The sequence below is a fragment of the Eriocheir sinensis genome, chromosome 13 (genome assembly GCF_024679095.1).
Source record: "Eriocheir sinensis breed Jianghai 21 chromosome 13, ASM2467909v1, whole genome shotgun sequence".
Lineage (NCBI taxonomy): Eukaryota > Metazoa > Arthropoda > Malacostraca > Decapoda > Varunidae > Eriocheir > Eriocheir sinensis.
Genome location: NC_066521.1, coordinates 5,866,098 through 5,887,592, shown reverse-complemented (window position 1 = coordinate 5,887,592; position 21,495 = coordinate 5,866,098). Strand labels below are relative to the sequence as shown.

The 21,495-nt window shown below is 41.6% G+C and overlaps 2 protein-coding genes across 6 annotated transcripts in view; both read left to right on the top strand.

Moving 5' to 3' along the window:
• Nucleotides 1–8,191, top strand: part of LOC126997916 (aminoacyl tRNA synthase complex-interacting multifunctional protein 2-like) — a 37,364-nt gene extending 29,173 nt beyond the window's left edge. For 3 of the 4 annotated variants that reach the window (XM_050859138.1, XM_050859137.1, XM_050859139.1), the window contains 4 exons: nt 666–823; nt 3,932–4,092; nt 4,718–4,858; nt 5,587–8,191. In XM_050859138.1, coding sequence (XP_050715095.1) covers nt 666–823; nt 3,932–4,092; nt 4,718–4,858; nt 5,587–5,886 — 760 coding nt within the window. In that variant the 3' untranslated portion in view covers nt 5,887–8,191. The remainder of the gene's footprint in view (nt 1–665; nt 824–3,931; nt 4,093–4,717; nt 4,859–5,586) is intronic. The other variant, XR_007752469.1, reaches the window with a different exon arrangement.
• Nucleotides 8,192–15,921: 7,730 nt separating this feature from the next.
• The window catches only part of LOC126997915 (transcription initiation protein SPT3 homolog), a 41,433-nt gene continuing 35,859 nt past the window's right edge, over nt 15,922–21,495 (top strand). Inside the window, exon 1 of one of the 2 annotated variants that reach the window (XM_050859136.1) lies at nt 15,922–16,163. The gene's annotated coding sequence lies outside the window, so the exon portion shown is untranslated. The remainder of the gene's footprint in view (nt 16,164–21,495) is intronic. The other variant, XM_050859135.1, reaches the window with a different exon arrangement.

Here is a 21,495-nt window from a genome sequence, read left to right as displayed (position 1 = left end):
ATGGAGGAAAGAGATGGTTTAATGGAAGGGAGAGAAGGAAGGAAGAAGAGTTACATTGGAGAGGTAATGGAGGAAAGAGATGGGTTAATGGAAGGGAGAGAAGGAAGGAAGAGGAGTTACATTGGAGAGGTAATGGAGGAAAGAGATGGGTTAATGGAAGGGAGAGAAGGAGGGAAGAAGAGTTACATTGGAGAGGTAATGGAGGAAAGAGATGGTTTAATGGAAGGGAGAGAAGGAGGGAAGAAGAGTTACATTGGAGAGGTAATGGAGGAAAGAGATGGGTTAATGGAAGGGAGAGAAGGAAGGAAGAGGAGTTACATTGGAGAGGTAATGGAGGAAAGAGATGGGTTAATGGAAGGGAGAGAAGGAGGGAAGAAGAGTTACATTGGAGAGGTAATGGAGGAAAGAGATGGGTTAATGGAAGGGAGAGAAGGAAGGAAGAGGAGTTACATTGGAGAGGTAATGGAAGAAAGAGATGGTTTAATGGAAGGGAGAGAAGGAAGGAAGAGGAGTTACATTGGAAGGGTATGGGGTGAAGGAAAGAAAAAGCTTGATGAATGGAGAGTAATAAAGGAATAGGTTAGTAAGAGAAGAAAAAGTAGTTGTGTTAATTTTTTAGGTCCTCCTCCTCATTCTCCTTCTCATCCTTTTCCTCCTGCTCACAGACTCAGCAAGCAGCCTTACCTGCTCGGAAACACCTGCTCAATGGTGGACATTCTCACCTGGTCCCTGCTCCGCCAAGGTGGTGGTGGTGGTGGTGGTGGTGAGGTGGTGAGGCAGTGGACGGAGAAGATGGATCGTCTGGCTGCTGCTGCTGATCTAGGTGAGGATGTTGTGTGTGTGTGGGGGGGGGGGGGGGGGGGTGATGAAGATGATAGGTGTTAATGGTGGTGAGGGTGGGGGTGGGGATGGTGGTGGTGATAGTAGTGATGGTGGAGGTGGTGGTGGTGGTGATAATGGTTATGGGGTGATGGTGGTAGTGGTAGGTGTGTGTGTGTGTGTATTTACCTAGTTGTAGTTTTACAGGGCCTGGGCTTACACTCGTGTGGTCCTGTCTCCATATCTGTATTTGTCAAGCTTTTCCTTAAAGTTGTGCACATTCTTCTCCAATACTTCATCCTCACTTAGTCTGTTCCAAACTTCTATCTTTCTTTGTGGGAAGCTATATTTCTTTGTCTCAAGCATCTTCCTTTTCTCAATTTTTTACTGTGTCCTCGTGTGTTGCTGGTGTTTCTTCCTTCTCTTAGTAGTAACTCCTCATTGTCTATTTCTTCAATTTTATTCCATAATTTATAAATTTGTATTAGGTCTCCCCTTTCTCTTCTTTGTTCCAATGTTGGCAGGTCCATTTCCTTTAACCTTTCTTCATAATTATGACAATCCCTCCAGTTCTGGAACCATTTTCGTTGCCATCCTTTGTATTCTTTCTAGTTTTTTTACATGTTTCTTCTTATGGGGAGACCACACAATTTCCGCATATTCCAATTTTGGTCTAATCATAGTGGTTATTATCTTTTTCATCATATCCTTATCCATGTAGTAGAATGCTATTCCTATATTTCTTACCATTCTATACGTATCACCGAATATCCTATTTACATGACTCTCAGACTGTTGATTATCTTGTATTGTCACTCCCAGCTCTCTCTCTTCTTGAACTTTTAATATTTCTCCATCTCCCATTCTACATGTCCATTTTGGTCTCCCTTCACTCTTTTCCATTTCCATTACATGACATTTCTTCACATTGAACTCCATCTCCCATTTCATACTCCAGTCCCAAATCTTATTTAGGTCCTCTGGCAGAATTTCAGTCTTTATTGTTTCTTATATGAGGCATCCGGAGGTAAAAGGGTAAAAAAAGAGGTAAAAACCTAGTTTTGAGTAAATCGCATTCAAAGTTTAGTTATGTGTACTGCACTTTCCTCTTGACATGCCAAGTTATTGTTTGTATTCATTTTAATTGTATGGCCTACCTGTATAATAAGAACATTTTTATTTTATTTTGTATTGAAATATAAATCAATTTTATAGCTAAATTTTTATACCCCCATTTGCAAATTGGTTATGATAATTGGAATATCCATAATGTATGTGGATTTTTAAAATCTATGTTGTTCACCTAAACTACGGTATGAACCGTTTTATATTAATCCAAAATGCTGATTTTTTTTATGAATTTTTATAATAATAATACGAGGAGTCGCTGAGGACAATGGTTACTTGATGGGCTTTAACTCAGATGCTCCACTTAGTTCTCAGCATGGGAGAACCAGCTCCTCATTGGTTCTCATGCTGCTGGCAATGCTGCCTCTTTACCTCCGACAATAACTACATGTTAATAAGGAGTTCTTGTTCACACTTATTACTAGTACACCCTCAATTCTCTTGTTATAAGGGTCAGTATACCTTTCACTGTGTTTGGAAATCACAGAAAATGCGTGTGCCTATCACATGGTACACTTAACTAAAAATGCCAGATTTGGTGATGTTGCCCCTATACCTTCAGACGCCTCATATGTCTCAGCAATTTTGCATCGTCTGCAAACAGGCTCATGTAACTGCTTACTTTCTCTAGCAGATCATTTATATATACTAGGAAAAGTATTGGTGCCAGTACCAATCCTTGAGGCACTCCACTATCTACAATTCTCCATTCCAATTTCATGTCCTTTATCACTGTTCTCATATGTCTTCCCCTTAAGTAACGTTTCCATCCAGTTCTTCATTTTCTCTTTCAATCCTCCTTTATTTTCCAGCTTCCATAGTAGTCTTGTATGTGGAACTTTGTCAAAAGCCTTCTTCAGGTCCAAATACATGCAATCTACCCATCCATCCCTCTCCTGTGTTATGTCTGTCACTCTTGAGTAAAAGCTCAATAAGTTTGTTACACATGAATGCCCTTTTCTAAAGCCATACTGTTTTTCTGTAATTATATTGTGTTCCTCTAGAAATTTTGTCCATTGTTTCTTTATCACTTCTCGCATATTTTACAAATTATACTGAGCTGTAGTTCAGAGGTTGTTCCTTTTTCCCGCTTTTATATATTGGGACCAACTCAGCCCTCCGCTACTCCTTTGGTACTTTTCCAGTTGATATTGTGCACTTTATGATATCCTCTCATAAGTAGGTCTGGGTGCGAGAGGGATTTAGGGGTCTTAGTGAGCTCTGATCTCCGTCCAAGGGCATAATGCATTCAAGCTAGAAATCGAGCTAATAGGGTACTGGGATTTATTTCAAGGAGCGTAAGCAACAGAAGCCCCGAAGTCTTCCTCAAACTATATTTAGCATTAGTTAGACCTCATCTTGACTATGCGGTTCAGTTCTGGTCACCCTACTATAGAATGGATATCAAAATGTTAGAATCGGTGCAGAGGAGGATGACTAAGATGATTCAGGGGTTGAGAAACTTGCCATACGAGGAAAGACTCAAACAGTTAAACTTGCATTCTCTAGAAAGGCGAAGGGTGCGTGGAGACATGATCAAGGTTTATAAATGGATGAAGGGCTTTAATAAGGGAGACATTCATAAGGTTTTGTTGGTAAGAGAACCGGGTAGGACACGAAGTAATGGGTTTAAACTGGATAAATTCAGATTCAGCAGGGACATAGGCAAAAATTGGTCTACTAACAGGGTGGTGGATGAGTGGAATAGGCTTAGCAGTCATGTGGTGAGTGCCAATACAATTGTCACATTCAAAAATAGACTAGATAAATTCATGGACAGCGATATTAGGTGGGGTTAGATACACGGGAGCTTAGGGTCAAAGGAGCTGCCTCGTACAGGCCTACCGGCCTCTTGCAGACTCCTGCGTTCTTATGTTCTTATATACCAACCCAATCAGCTGATTTCTGCATTTTTTTTTTTTTTTTTGTGTGTGTGTCTGATTTTCATTATTACTGTCTTTTTATCCTCCTCTTCTAATACCAGACCTGAATGGAATAATATCCGGAGCACCAGCATCACAACAACAAGAAAAACAAAAGCAGACGAAACAACAATCAGCACCGTCATCATCATCAGCATCAGGAGGATATAAGGGAAGAAAGGAACTGGAAGCTTACCTGAAAAAACTTGGAATTAAATATCAGGTGAGGAGGAAGAGGAGTTTAGTATAGGTATGATGATAATAAAAATGATACTATTTTTTAATCATTTTCTATTTATATTTATGTATTTATTCTTTATCTCTCCTTTTCCATTAATTTCTTTACCTTTCTTTCCCCTATCAATTTTTCTCTTGTTTTCCTCTTCTATCTCCTCCTCCTCCTATTTGCCCACCACATTTTTTTTTCCTTTTTTTCCCCTTCCCCTATTTTTCTTTTTGCCCCTAAATATTTTTCTCATTTTCTCTTCGTCATTATTTCTCTCTACACTTCTTCCTTCTTTCTTACCCTCATCATTCTCCTCCTTCCCTCTCTTTCCTCACCCTCATCATTTTCCTTTTTCCTTCTCTTTCCTCTTTCTCATCCTGCTCCCTTCACCTCTTCATTTTCTGTTTTCTCTCCTCCTTTTCCATCTCCTTTTCCTCCTCCTTTTCTCCCTGCTTAACCATCTCCTCTATCTTCTCTTCTTCCTTCTACTTCACCATCTTCTCTTTCTTCTCCTCCTCCTCTTCTTCCTTCTCCATTTCCTCCACCTCACTCTACTTTTCCACCTCTTCCTCCTTCTTCTCTTTCTTTTCATCCTCTTCCTCTTCCTCCTCTCCTCCTCCAGTGTAAGGAGCACAAGGAGGTGTTCACAGTTGAGGAATTGATGAAGGAGATGCAGGGGGTGGAGGGGGTGGTCACCAAGAACCTCTTCGTCCGCGATAAGAAGAAGAAGCTGTATCTCCTCTCTGCCTGCCACGATAAAGAGGTTAGTTGTGGTGGTGGTGGTGGTGGTGGTGGTGCTTCGGGGATGTGAAGATGGAGGGGTATGATGAGGCATTGGGGAAAGCTGTTTGGGTGGAAGTGCCGGGTCACTGCTCACCAGGCAAACCAAAGGAGGCATGAGGCAGTTTGTTGAGGAGGGTTTGGCAGCATTGGGCATTAGAGAGGCTGAGGCAGTGGACAGAAATAGTTTGGGACGTTTCATCAGCCATCTAACCTCATCAGAGATTATGGCAAAACCTAATGTTAAATAGAAGATAATGATGATGATAGTGACATGGATGGTGTGGTTAGTGGGGGTGTGGGGGTGATTAGTTAGTTGGGATGGTGGTGGTGGTGTGGGTGGTCATAGTGTTGTGAATCATATTGACTTCATTACATCTTGGGCAGCAAAGATCATGCAGTGCAAAGCTATACAGTAGACTCCATTTTGCTTGTTTTTTAAAGGATTTTCTCATAATGAACCCTTGATCTGACTCCTTCACATACACACTAAAAGTCCCACCAGTTCCAAATCGATAAATCTTATTGAAATAATACCTTCATTTTGCTCAAATTGTTGAGTACCTGTCGCATTAAATAGAGGGTCTACTGAACATATTGCACTGTAATTCTAAATTTCTTTTCTCTCCCAATCTCCCCTCCCCTCACCTCCCTTCTCTCACCCTTCCCTCTTACCCTTCTAATCCTCTTTCCCTCTCCTCACCCAAACAGGTTGACCTCAAGACTGTCGCCAAACAAGCTGGGACAAAAGATTTACGTTTCTCTGATGAGGACACACTCTTCTCTGCCCTTGGGGTAAAGCAGGGGTGTGTGTCTGGCCTGGCCCTCCTCAACGACTCTTCCTCTCACTCTGTAACTTTCCTGCTGGATCGTTCCGCTATCGACCCCACTGTTCCACTCATCCACTTCCACCCAATGTCGAATTCTGCCACGCTGGGCCTCAAACCAGGAGACTTTGTGGAGAAGTTCTTGTCTTCAACAGGACATAAACCAGTTTTAATTGATTTATGAATTTAAGTGTGAAGGAGTTAGAGTATGTTTAGGCAAGTGTTTGTGAATGTGTGAGTGTTAAGGGTGTTTATGGGTGTCAGGTAATGTTTCGACAAAGGTCTGTATGAGTGTATGTGTGTGTGTGTGTGTGTGTGCAATTCACAAAGCTGAGCATCAAATCAGTAATCTGTTTATCGTTAATTAATGAAGTGCGTAGTTTCATTAACAATTTAACTTTTATGTCGACTTGAAAACCATTATTGGATTAATTAACCTAAATATTTAAAAAATCAACTTTAAAGGTTTCTATTTGTTAGGCTTGGAAGTGAGTGGTATCAAAGGGAGGGCATTAATTATAAATTTATTATAATGGAGTTTATGAATATTTTTGGTTCTTACTACTGTAGTGTCAAGAGCATAGTTTGAGGTTTCACTTCTGTTGCAAATGACTATTTATCAATTATTCAGTGTTTTTTCCTTGCCCTACAAGCATATAGGAAAGAGGGTAATAAACTTAAAACTCAATTGTGCTCTTGACACTAAAGAACTAGTGACAACCATACCAATTGTCAACTCCATTATAGGAATACACTAGAAATGTACCTTTGTATGTTTTACCGTTACAAGCTAACGGAAGGTATGATAGGTTTTCCCTCACATCAACACAGTGTGATGAGTGGAGTGTCTTGCTTTCTCAGTTGCCTGCCTGCCTTCATACAACTCATACTGCTTTTTACTTTCTGCGTTTTATTTCTTTCGGCTATTTAACCCCATCACTCCGGCGACACCGACGTCGGCGTCCGACGGCGTCACCATATGGAAAGGGTTAGTCCTCTTCTGAACCTCTTAATCCTCTTCCATTTCCTCTTAATCCTCTTTTAAACCTCTTAAGAGGAAATGGAAGTGGATTAAGAGGAACTTAGAGGAGGATTGAGAGGTTTAGAAGAGGATTAATCCTCTACCATTTCCTCTTGACCCTTTCCACACAGACTCTGCGTCACGGATGGAAAGGGTTAATGAATTATTTTTTTTGTTCAATACTTATGTATTGTTTTATTTAAGTTTTTTGTTTTCCATTTTAGGTGGTTTATAATAAATAACTGATTTTTTTTATACAAGATTAACTTGACAGTTTATCAATAATTTCAGTATTTTTAACAAATTAACTGATAAATGGTTATCACTTAACTTTTGGATTGATGAATTTACTGTTGATGAAGTTGTTTTTATTGACTGTGCCCAGCTCTAGTAATTCACCTATTTGTATCTTCCTGGACAAAGACACAAGCTCATGTGTCCCGGGTCTGAGGACTTGGGGTTTTCACCCTTCAGTTATTTACCTGTAGCAGTGCCAAACCACTACCCCAAGGGGCAGATGATAACCCCCAACTCATACACAGCACCCATTCACTGCTAGGTGGACAAAGGCACAGGTGGAAGGAGACTGTCCACCTGTCTCCACTCCACTTGAACACTGGATCTGTTGGTTGTGAGCTACTCGTAAAGGTGGCTTTACACCTGGCAATTTCTGGCCGGCAATACAGCCGCGATGATCTAGCGGCTAGACCAGCTGGGTGCTCTCGGGAGCAAGTACGTTCACACGTGGGAGGAGCCGCCGGGAGCATGAAGACGTAAACTGCTAGTAAATGCAAGGGCATGAATTCATCCCAGACACCCCAAAAGGCTACTACCATATCTTAAAACCACAATGAGTTTGATCCATTAGCCTAATATTGTAGAAATACTTTAAAGAAACAAGCTTTATCATAAGTAGTATTGATTGATTGATTGTTTATTGTTGCATTTAACAATAAAGGAGAAGGGAGGAACATGCCATTCCAACCCCCAGGCATTACATAGTGTGATTATATAATACACGAACATAATCGTTCCTTCCCTCCTTCGATATCTCGCAAAGAGATAAACATTTTCCGCAATGTTGCTGCCACTCTCTCAAAAGTTGTTTTGTGCAGACTCTGGTGCTTGTAGAGCTTATCTTGTGGATCCCACAAGTGTCGATGCTGCCTCACTTCCTCTAGCAATGCCACCTCGGCCTCCTGGCTCCAAATCTTGTTATCTTCATCGGTCATTTCTTGTTTTATTGGCGCCAACATGTTGTACCCAGCTGCCAGTCGGCAATACAAGACGGACACGCTCAGCTGCAGAGAACTTGCCGTGAGAAGGGCTCCCAGACCCAGACCCAGGCCAAAAATGCTGCCGGCAGCACGTCGCGGCTGTATTGCTGACCAGGAATTGCCAGGTGTAAAGCCACCTTAAGTGTGCTAACCATTGCACTACAGACTGATCACTGTATCACACACACACACACAAACACATATATACACACACACGCACATATGGCAGGACACAACCTTTGACTGACACCTAATGTATATGAATTGCGGAGATGAAAGGAGACTGCCCGTCCCTCTCCACTTCCTCCAGGGAATCAAACCTGGGACTTCTAAGTTGAAAGCCAGGCATGCTAACCTCCTCCACTACAGAACTCCATGTGTGGGGAGGCTGAAATGTGGGAAAAATGAAAGTAAATAAAACTCATAATGATAGAAGGAAGAACCTTGTGAAAATTTGGATTCATTTAAAGAAGAATTGTCATTGTTGCTTTTCATGTTTTAATTGTTTTGCTGCTCTGGAAAAATTGAATAGCTTTTCTTAACTATTGCAAGTGCCTCCTCTTAATTTATTGACTGATAATGATAATAACAAAAATAATAATAAACTACTGTAATAATATAACATATCCAACATATTCCAACAGAAACAAGAAAATTGACAAAAAATTATAATTACTATGTTGATGAGTAATGAGCATATTATTGGTAGTGCTGCAATGAAGGCTACAAATGAAAAAGCTGATTAAGTGCTGGTTAATTTTATATAATTATGTATTATATTATTATTATTATCATTATGATATCCACTTTTGCTATTTGCAAAAGGAAAAGCTAGTATGATGAATGCAATAAAAGTCATCAGTATTTGGAAATAGTTTTTATTGCCACCGCCTGAAAGAAAGTAGCCACAAGTCACTTATCTCCATGTTCCTCCCTCATAAAGAATAGTGTCAGGAGAGACTACGAGAGAGACGCTAGAAGAGTATTGTTACACCACCGGCCTGCACACCACACTCCAAGTATGGGCAGGCAGTGTGCCTCAACTCCAGACCACCACACATGGGTCGCGAACACCCAGAAGAGCAAGACACACCACGCCAACACTCCCAAGGCCGCCCCAACACGAGGGAAGCAAGGCTGGGCAAAGAGGTTCACAGCGCAGGTTTTCTACTTTACTTAACAGCTCCAACTCGTACAGAACACTGGTTTACAAGGCACAATAACTACCAGTACTCAGAGGAGGGGGCACGAACACTGCACAGGGCTCACAAAAGCGGGCAGGGCACACACAGGGACAATGCGCACTTCTCTTGCAGCTTGGCTCTCTCCGTCCCCGCAACGGGGCTCACTTCCTTCCTGCCCGCCACGATGCACCCCACGCCACCGGCCATCACAGCCCTCCGCGCCCCAAACTAGCACCCCCCACACAAATAACATAAATATCCCCAAAAATATACCCCCTGGCGTAACACTGTCCCCCCTTAAAGAAGCAGTCAACCCGACTGCCCCAACATGCAACACACAAAAATACATGGAATGCACAAATTAAGTAAATCTGTCCTCCACCACGTCCTCCACAGTCTCTTCTCGCGCCCACAAGGGCTCCGCCTGTCAGCCATGCCGTCGACCAGCTGCCAATCCTCAGAGGGCTCTTCCACACCACCCGCTCCACGCAACGCTCGGGACAGTCGACACCGGCTCCTGGCCTCCACCCTCAGGGCAAGGTGCCCTCACCCGGCTGTGACTACCTCCCCACGCAGCCAAGCTCGAAAACCTCCGGAAGCAAAGGGCACCCGTCTGGTCACCTTCTGCAGCTCCCGTCCGAGGCCAACGCAAACCTTGGCCTGTGTCAGGTAGTCGAGGCCCAGCAAGCAAGGCTCGTCTCGATCGGCGACGTCCATCGGCGGGTGCTCCACAGCACTGCCAACGCCGATATGAACCTCCACTGGCCCCTCGAGCAGCACGCACTGCCCCGTGTCAGGCCGCTCCAAGGACTCCTTAGCCCCGGTGTCCACTGTCACGCCAGCTGCAGGCCCTCCGTGGGCTCCACCATGCCTTCCGCTGGCATCGCGACCGGCAACACCGGACCCTGGTCTCCGTCCCTGGGGCAAGGTGCAGTCGCTCCGCCGCAACTACCTCTGCACAGCCAACCTCCGAGGGCAAAGGCGCCTGTCCGCGCAGCCTCTCCATTTCCCGTCCAAGGTTGGCACCGGCCTCGCCCTGCGTCAGGTAGTCGAGGCCCAGCAGGCACGGCTCATCTCGATTGGTGACGTTCACCGGCCGGCGCTCCACGTACAGCGCTGCCCATGCCGATACGAACCTCCACTGGGCCCTTCGACTGCACGCAGTGCCCTGTGACGCCACACAGCCTCTGTGGCACGTCCTGGACTCGTGTGGCGGCCAGCATGTCAGGCCACCCCAAGGTCCTCCCGGCGCCCACCGCCAAGCGTCCTGGCTCGTCCACTGAGACCCGCAGCGGTGTTGCCAGCAGCAGCGCCTCCCCAGCCTCGCCCCAGCCCTGGGCAGCAGCTGGCATTTCAAACTGGGCCTCCCACGCCAGCTTCCCATCGTGCTCCGCTGGCTAAAGCCTCCCTGAGTGCTGGGAGGCTGAGGGGCTGCAGAGGGGAGAGAGTGGACCACGTGGCCTGCGAGCCGGCTGGCATGGAGGAGAGGCGAGGGAGTGAGGGAGGCCACCAGGCGGGGTGAATAGGTCCGACTCCAGCGCCAGCTGGACCCAAGGGAGCAGCTCCATTGGCTCCCCAACCTCCTGCGGCAGCTACTGGCTCTGCCATGACGCTACCAGGCTCCAGGGGTCCTTGCCAGGGGCCCCAGATAGGCCCCAGCAGGACCGCTGCCCCGGCATTTCCCGCCAGAACTGGGCCTTCTTCCTCCGCGCGCGACACTGCCACCTCTCGCTGCTGCCTCTCCGCCTCCACCTCCTCCTTCAGGCCCTGGACCTCGCCTTCCGGGGTCTGCTGCACCTCCTCCAGCCATTCGCTCCTCACGCTGTCGCAGGCCCGGTCCGTGTACGCCTGCATTTCTACTTTCAGAGACGAGAAACTGCACTGGATAACCTCAGCAAGATGGTGGGCCTGCTCGCGTGCCATCGATCTCGTCTAGCCTTCTGGCCAGCTCGTCTGCCTTCTGTGCCTGCCGAGCCGTTTCCTCCCTCATATCAGCCAGCATGGCAGTAATCAAGTCCAACCGGCCCAGTTTCACCTCACCCGCATCAGCCGATCGGCCTTGCCCGCCTTCTCGTCTCCCTCACGGCGGCCATTGGGGGACGCGCCATGACGACAGCGTAACTCACTGTTCACTTATCTCCACTCCTTTGACACCAAATGTTACACCACCGGCCCGCACACCTCACTCCAAGCACAGGCAGGCAGTGTGCCTCAACCCCATGCAGACAACCACACACGGGGCACGAACACCCAGAACAGCTAGCAAGCAGGGCCGGATTTAGGTTTGATGAGGCCCTAAGCTATTGGTGGTAATGGGGCTCTTTATATGCCCAGCTGTCCATTGTCGGTGACAAATTGTCGCTGTGTTTTGTGTTGAATATATCCTATAATATATATATATATATATATATATATATATATATATATATATATATATATATATATATATATATATATATATATATATATATATATATATATATATATATATATATGGTAATTTATAGACCTAATAGGTATCTAAAGCCATTTGCAGATGACAAATTATGTATTTTATTAAAATAATTGTTGAACTGAAATGCAATTAAGAAGTATATTAATAGTGAAATAATTATTAAACTCTAATTTAAAATTATGTTTTATTCATGACAAAACTCAATTAATAATGCAAACACATTGGCATAAACAAAAGTTCCTGTTGAAACAATTTATAAGGACTCATAATCTAGTCTGCTACTACGTGAAATAGTAATAGGTACAAAATTAATATATGATGTAAGCTAATAATTATAAATAGCCTTAGTTATATGAAATTAAGTCTTGTTACCTGTACAGTACAACACATTCTTGGCACGATTGACTAGAAATCAAGAATATCTAGACTTTACATAATAAATAAAGTAAATAACATACATATTATTTTAAAACATACTTAAAAAAATTATCACAAAACATAAATATTAATAGCATCTATAAACATCTAATATAAATAGTACAATTATATAATGCATGTTAACAGTTAAGGGAGTTGTAGGGTTTATATGATATCACAATCACCATAGTGGTGCATAATGTTCAATGGGATGGGGCAGCAGACCTTTGTATCCTGTTACACTTAATGAGTGTTTAAGACGGTATTTGTAATATGTCACATTCATAAATACATGTAATACCAATACTATACATGACTGAATATAAAAAAAAATATTTAACAGGACTAATTATATCAATGCATCTACTATTTACCCAATAGCCGGCCCATTGATCATGATTCATTGCACACTGACACTGTGTATACAAACAGACTGAAACAGTACACAAAAATGATCAAAACCAAATTAGATTAGTTCTCCAACAAAATTCATGTCCACATCTTCAGGATATGTTTGGCTTAAAGCACTAACTCCTTCACGAATCTCTTCTTCTGTAGCATCTAATTTTGTTATGAATGAAATTTGTTTTGCAGCATCATTGTATCCTGAAGCCCTTCATGCCAGATTTGATTCTAATGCATCCATCACAGGTATAAATGCTTTGATTCTTACTTGTCTCTTGGCTCTAGGTTCTCTAAAGCATCATCTTCATTTCTACCTGTATACCTCTTTCTAGATCTGCTTTTCTTGTAATCAATATCAGACAATTTTTCCTTTGCCTGTTCTTCAAAATTATCAAAAAGATTTCTTGAACCTTTAACAAAATCCAAAAGTGAAGCATACAATTTCCTGCATACATCTAGGCTAATTTTGGGGTCTTGCAGTTATTGACTAGTCTTGTGAAATTCATCCAGCAAATAACTCCACAAATATAACATTACCATAAATTCAAGTTCCTCCATTTTATTCAAAATGTTTATGGCTTGATTTCTTGTTTCACCCTTCTCTCTGGTATCAATATGCAGCTCATGCAATGCAGAAATTATTTCATCATAACTGTCAAGGATTGCACTTGTGGCCCTTGAATGAACTTCCCATCTAGTCTTTGACAAAGACTTTGGAACTTTTGAACTTTGAAGCATCTTTGAAGAATGGTAACAGCACTGCCCATCTATGTGTAGAGGATGAAAATAAATCATATATTTCTTGAACAATTCCCCAAAAAATTACTGCATCTAAGCAACAGTCAACTGCTGCTCTACCAACAAGATTCAAGGAATGACCTGCACATGGAATATACATTGCATACTTATTGATCTTCAATATTATTTTTTGCATTCAACTGTGCTGCACCGCAGTCTGCAGCTGCATGCTACACGTTGCTATGCAAATGCAACCAGTCCACTGTCCATGCATTGCAGTATGTAGGCCCCCTGGCCCTGTATAATTATATAGACATGAGCACACCAGTGATATTTTAGGGAGCAGGCTAGCAGGCGGGGCCCCATTACTTGCATCATAGGAGCCTACACAACACAAAACACTGTTGCTGTATGTCGGATTTATTCAATTTGTTTCTTATCTTCCAATTTGAAAATGTACTGGTATGTGAATATTTTTTTTTCCTTTGTTTTCTTTTCATTTTTTTTTCTTATTGTTCTTTTCGGGCCCCCAAGAGAGTGGGGCCCTAAGCTATAGCTTGTTTAGCTTATACATGAATCCGGCACTGCTAGCAAGACACACCGTGCCAACACTCCCAAGGCCGCCCCAACACGAGGGAAGCAATTAAGGCAGGGCAAAGAGACTCACAGTGCAGGTTTTCTACTTTACTTAACAGCTCCAACTCGTACAGAACACTGGTTTACAAGGCACAACTAATAACTCCAAGTACTCAGAGGGGGGGGGGGGGGGTACGGACACTGCACAGGGCTCACAAAAGCGGCCAGGGCACACACACGGACAGCGCGCATGTCTCTCGTCTCTCGCAGCTCGGCTCTCTCTGTCCTAGGCAAGGAGACTATATAGTCTTTTTGGTCGTCCCCGCGACAGGGCTCACTTCCTTCCCGCCCGCCGCGATGCACCCCACGCCGCCGGCCATCATAGCCCTTCGCGCCCCAAACTAGCACCCCCCACACAAATAACACAAATACTCCCAAAAATATACACCCTGGCGTAACAGTATCATACCTGTCAAGTCTTACGTTTTTTGCGTAAGTCTTACGTAATTTCGGTGATTTTCAAGTCTTACGGCGTAAGTTTAAAATCTTGCGTACGTTTTTCTCCGCCTGCGATGTTTTTTTTTTAATATGTTTGTTTTAAACAATTGAAAATATATCGTACGCGCCTTATTTAAATTCATGTGAGCGTGCTGAGTAATTGCGGGCGGGGGGAAGAGGAGGAGGAGGTACCTCGCGATCGTGCACCCTGCTCGAGTCCGTCGGAACCATACCTGTCAAGTCTTACGTTTATTATACGCAAACTTAATTTAATTATGCATGGTCTCTAACGCAAAATCTTGTGGCAAGACACCACACTAGCTTGACAGGTATAGGTACCGTAGCAATTAAGACATGTACTACGTACTCCATTGTTATTATAGCCAGTCAAATATTTTACTCTGTCAGAGCTAAATATATTGAAGGGACAGAAATAGGAAACTAGCAGAATATAAATAGGTAATCATATGTATATTTCCTCCTAATAAAAAGGTAACTATATCCGTATCTCGTTCGATCCTGATTTCCACCTGACTTTATGGGGATATAATTTTAGAAAGAAGCCTATTAACACTTTTTCAGGACATAAAGGCTTTAATTTCGGGTCTTTCCGGTTATACGAACTATCGACTTTTTAATTTTTTTTTGCATTTTTCCAATGTATTTTTTTACGTAGAATCCGAAAATAACATTGTTTTTTTGGAGAAATGGATAGATAAAAAGTTATTCAACTTTAAAGTTATTTATTTCCTATGCATTACTGAAGAAATGCAAACTTTTATTTTTCCTTTCTTTTATCAAATGTAAGACATACATTCTTTGATGTTTTCAATCTTTTATCAAATAAAGAACTCTTTAGTTTAGGTTAGGTTAGGTTAGGTTAGGTTAGGTTAGGTTAGGTTAGGTTAGGTTAGGTTAGCTTCGGTTAGGTTAGGTTAGTTTAGTTTATTGATATTTACTTACCTCTCTGAGATAATTGTTGAAATCGACTGCTGTATCCTTGTTGATTTCAATCTCATCGTTGCAGTAATTACAGCTTGTGTAGTCTTTTGCCCATGAATATATGAAAATAATGATTTTTGTCAAAGGTAATTTTGAGCCCTCCAGCCAAGTATTTTTACGAACTGTAATATTTTCCTGACCACAACTTGATTTGTTGCAACGCCATTTAGCGCATCCATTCATTTCTTTTAGTTCCATTTCATGCTTTCTTTTGCATTTTTTGCTCTGTGGTATAATATTCTTCTCTTGAAGGAATTTTGCCGCATCAAGCTCTGTTTTAATATTGTCAAATAGCCACTTTAGATTGTATTTAGTATTCATATTAACCTAAATAACGTGATTTTTGACCTGAAAGAGAGGAAAAATGAAAGTTAGCATTTCTTCAGTATTACATAGGGAATAAATAACTTTAAAGTTGAATAACTTTTTACCTATTGGTTTCTCCAAAAAAAAATTGTCATTTTAGGATTCTACGGAAAAAAATACATTGAAAAAATGTAAAAATACCCAAAAAATCGATAGTTCGTATAACCGGAAAGATCCTTAATTTCACCTAATAAAGCTAACTGTAAAATTATGGAGTTGAGATACGCAATGAAAAATTTAGTTTCCTCCATGTTTCCCCTTGCCAGCTTTTTCTCCATGACTTTTTCCTCCCTGCCAGCTATCCGTGTTTCTTTCCTCCCTGCTAAGTATAAACAATAACAAACCTGAGGGAGGGAGGAGAGAAAACGCCGCTGAAGGAGGAGGAAATAAATAACTGCAAGAAGAAGAGGAAAGGAGGGAGGAAATCACTGCAGGAAGAAAGGAAGGGAAAGAAAACGCTGCAGGAGGAACAAGGAGAAGGGAAGTGAGGAATGCAACCGCCGCTCAGCCGCCAGACCGCTGGTAGGAAGTTTCACTACGTAGTGCTCAGTAATTTGAAGTTAACAGTCTGGTTGTTTGGTGCTTGCTCCCTGGCATACCAGATAGTATTAGGAACCATATTGACAGACATAATTTAATACACGACTCACAGCATGGGTTTATTAAAGGAAAGTCGTGCCTTACTAATCTTTTACCCTTTTACAATAGAGTATACGAGGCAGCTGACAATGATGAGAGTTACGATGTAGTTTATCTTGAATTTAGTAAGGCCTTCGATAAGGTACCTCACCAGAGACTGTTAAATAAAGTCAGGGCTCATGGAATAGGAGGGAAGGTTTATGATTGGATTAGGGCGTGGATTAGCGACAGGAAACAGAGGGTTACCATTAATGGTAAAAAATCCGAATGGAGTAATGTTACCAGTGCGGTTCCTCAAGGTTCAGTTTTAGGCCTGCTTTTATTCATTATCTGCATCAGTGACAGACAATGGGATAACTACGGGTAGTGACATAGGTAAATTTTCAGATGACACCAAAATAGGACGCACTATTAGGACAAGGGAGGATGCTAGAGCACTGCAGGAGGATCTCAACAAACTGTCAGCTTGGTCAGAGAAATGGCAGATGAATTTTAACATTACCAAGTGTAGCGTACTAAGTGTAGGAACTCGCAACCCATTACACGGATATAGCTTGGACTCCACAGCGATAGGTAGAGCAGAGTGTAAAAGGGATTTGGGAGTGTTAGTGAACTCTAACCTAAGACTAAGGAAGCAATGTATTAGTGCAAGGTATAGGGCTAACAGGGTATTAGGCTTTATTAACAGGACGGTAACCAACAAAAGTGCAGAGGTCATCCTCAGACTCTATTTAGCGTTAGTTAGGCCACACTTAGATTATGCTGTCCAGTTTTGGTGCCCACACTATAGAATGGACATCAGCTTGCTAGAATCAGTTCAGAGAAGGATGACCAAGATGATTCAGGAACTGAGGAACCTCCCATATCAAGATAGGCTAAAACATCTCAACTTACATTCACTAGAAAGATGAAGAGTGCGGGGAGATCTGATAGAAGTATTCAAATGGGTCAAGGGTTACAACAAAGGCGATATAAGTAAAGTACGTACTGAGAATTAGCCAGCAGGGTAGAACACGCAGGAATGGATTTAAATTAGAAAAGTATAGATTTAGGAGGGAAATAGGCAAGCATTGGTTTAGTAATAGGGTGGTGAGGGAATGGAATAGACTCAGCAGTCACATAGTGAGTGCACCCAACCCCTGAAACTACACCTTACCCATCGTGAGTAGTGGGGGGGATTCTGGAGCTGCCCTGTGTAGGCCACTCGGCCTCTTGCAGTCTCCCATAGTTCTTATGTTCTTATGTTAAATTGTAAAAGATTCCTGGGAGGATGTGGGTTCCAGAAGTTCATCCATCTCACACTGGTGGACAAAACAAAATTTTTCTCGAAGGTTTCGCTAATGCTTGAAGGAATCAGCTAACTGTTTCTGTCGCATATAATTTTTTGGAGTACCGTAGTTTAAATATGCTACACAACCCCCCAAAAGACGATTTCCCATGGGTCCCCCAAGATCGTTACGGGAAGTGGATTAGGCCTTTTTCTTTACTTTTAAGTACTTGCGCCTTCATATTATGGTTGTATATTGTTCCTTAACTTTAATATGGAGGTGTAATATCATAATTTGGAGGCGTGGAGTCAATCTCCACAATTACCATGTAATCTAAGACCAGTCCCCATTAGGAGGGGGCTTTGCCCCTTCATAACCCCCCTCACCTACTATGGGGTGCTGCATCTCCATTGCCACCCCTACATTTTAACAAATGAAAGAAAAATGAGTATCTCACAAACAAGTGATTCATGAAGGCAAAGGAACACGATCGTGTTACATGTGCACAGAGTAGCTACTTTATATAGCCCCAAGGTGTCCATCACTATGAGACGGTTGTACCTCTGGAACAATACCATCTGTGGGTGAATGGATAGGGGGCTAATATTGATTTTATGGTAGCAAATGATAGTAATTTCACAGGAGGTTAATACTGACATTTTGTGTTGTATTTTGGTCCCTGAATGCATTGCAGTCACTAAAAGTTTCCAGAAATTTAAGGAAACTTAAAAATATTAATGTAAAAAAGCTTGAATGCTATCTAGCACATCACATTTTGGCAGCAGGGAGGTCAGGTTAGGTTAACTTAGGGTAGATATAGTTAAGTTAGGTCAGGTTATATTTGGTGAGTTTAATTGTTAATGATAAATATATATTAAGATTCACTTTATGGACGAGTCAATATCTTAATTTCTATTTAATTAACTACCTCTCTTCTGTAGTTGTAAAGGTGCTTTAAACCTTTTGCCAATGATGCAGGAATCCTTGCAAAGTCGCTAAGTCCTGGTGATGGCTCTCAAGGCACTTCATGAGAAGGTGAAGCCCTTGAGACTTCAGGTCTCCTTGGTCAAGACCCAGGTTTAGGTGTTTGGAGGCTTGCTAGAAGACCAAGGTACAGGTGTTTGGAGACTTTTGGGATGAAACATTAGACTTCTCATGTGTGTGGCGAGGACATTGATACCTTGTAAATTTCACATACTTTAGTATATCTTAGTTCAGAACAGTGGAAGGTGCTATCAAGAGGTTTTATGGCAGATTGGCTTGGCCTGTGGTGTTATGTACTTGCTCAACACGAGTATATATATATATATATATATATATATATATATATATATATATATATATATATATATATATATATATATATATATATATATATATATATATATATATATATATATATATATATATATATATATATATATATATATATATATATATATATATATATATATATATATATATATATATATATATATATATATATATATATATATATATATATATATATATATATATATATATATAAATATAGATATATAGATATATATATATATATATTTTTATATTTATATATATATATTTATAGAGAGAGAGAGAGAGAGAGAGAGAGAGAGAGAGAGAGAGAGAGAGAGAGAGAGAGAGAGAGAGAGAGAGATGGGTATAGAATAGTGATGCAAAACAAAACAAAAGTGCTCTTTTTTTTAATTAAAAAAGACTTCTTTTTTTTGCAAGAAAAAAAATATATCAAATTATTAAGGTAATATGAAAGCAAGAAATGAAATTTCAACATAGGTGACAGTGTGGACATGTAGTTATATGCTTAAGGTGCTCAGATATCTAGCCTGAAGGTCAGAGTTGTGACCTTCACTACCTCCTCTAACGTAAAGTGGGGAAATGATTTAATTTTATGTAATACTTTAACCCCTTGTCCCTTGTCAACACGCCTCAGTCATGTTATACAGGGAACTATCGGTTTTTATTCCTTCCAGGACTGCCAGACTGTCTGACTGCAATATTTGACCCCAAAACATAAACTTTTGGCATAGAAAATTGTTTGGGACATATCGATATCTCAGTACAGTGAAAGCAGAAAAAACTGAAATAAAATGTTTTTTGTAAAAAAAAAAAAAAAGAAGAATAAAAATCATTTTTTTTGCATCACTAACCCTGCCATACCCCAATTTTCCAACCTACAGAGTAGATAACATTATTTACATCACTGAATCTTTACACTATTGTACTTTCTTATTATTATCCTTTTATATCTTAGATTAGGGAAAAGATACACCATTATGTGCATCATGCATGCCCGTTGTATAACTTGTATTCCATTAAACTGGTGCGGTAAACAAAGTAAAAAATTGGTTGTATCATGTAAGTACTGGTATTCCAGTAGTTCAAATGGTTCTAATTTTATTACATAAAAGCTTGAAGGGCTTAAGGAACTGCTATAGTTGCTGTATTAAAGGAGGATAAATAATTTGGCCTCTTAAGAAGAAAAAACAATAAAAAACAATTTTTTTGTGTTCGTCTTTTTTCTGCAAAAAAAAAAGGCACGTTTTTTTTGGTTTTGTTTTGCACAAAAAAGCACTTTTTTTTTTTTTCCCATCACTATGTACCATCAGTGGTACACATCACGGGGAAAGTGTTAACTGTCCTTTGACGTTAAGTTGAAGATTATATGACCATTGGTAGTGTGAGTACGGAATATTGAAGTAGGATCACTGAAAGCACATTACTATTATAGACAGTTTTCAACCCCTAGTTGACTTCTCTTCTATGATTTAATAATAAAAAGCATAACTTTTATACAGTTAATGTGAAACACACCCCAAAAAACTTAACTTCCAGGCCTTCTTGATGCCCTTGATGGGTGTTGAGGTCGAAGGGCCCCTATCCTGTGGATGAAATTCACTGGAAGGTGAGATGAGGTAGGATGTCTAGCGAATATCTTCTCAAAGCTAGCACAAGGCATACATAACCAATAATTAGTCAATGGAGCATGGTTGGGTATTGCATAAACAAATTAAATTTGACAGAGCGGTAATTAAAAAAATGCCTTGTCGTCTAATGTTGACACCCATGGTTCAAGCCCACGCACCAGCTGTCGACTATTGTCAACACCCACGGTTTAAGGGTTAATGAACAAAAGAAAGTGGGAGATAGGACAGAGACCTGCAGAACACCACTGTTGATAGGTTGACCATGATAAGTGGAAGGCTCTTTTCCTCTCCTTGCTTCCCACAAGATGCAAACACACCCTCTTAATTTTCACCTTGACTCACACATCCTCTCCCCCCTCTACCAGTGAAGCCATCTATCTCCCTTCACTCCACACTACCACCAATTTGAAGCTCTGTCCTACAATAACAGTCCTGGAAACAAAACTTTTGTCATCAAGGAGGGGCTAAACTACCAGAAATACACTCCCATCCCTCCAACAGACCACACTCACCACACTATGCTTTACCATCCACACACTGCAGGCATATTTGTCCTCTGGGGACAGATGGGTGCCCCTCCTGCCCTCACACATTGGCAGCATGGAGAACCCTGTGGCAGACAAAATAAGCAACCTAGCCCACCCCCAAACCCACCCAACAGACAAGCCTCCAGACCACATGACTGAACACCCTGTAACAGGCTTACCTCAGACACTTGAACACAAGACTAACAGCTTACAAGACAATCCAACCTAGGATGCTACAGACCAACAGTAGTATACTTACTCCCCAAGTTTTCCCTCAGACACTGCCATTACCCACCTCTAGGTTATCCACACTCACCTCAATGCACACCTAATCAGCTGAACTTGGTCCAAGATCCACACTGCCCATGGTGCCCCACACAGCCTGGCGCCCTGTAATACTTCCATTCACACTGCCCCAAGATTCCTCTCCACTCCCTCCACACCACCCTTAAAGCCTCCTCCTTAACTAAGCTTT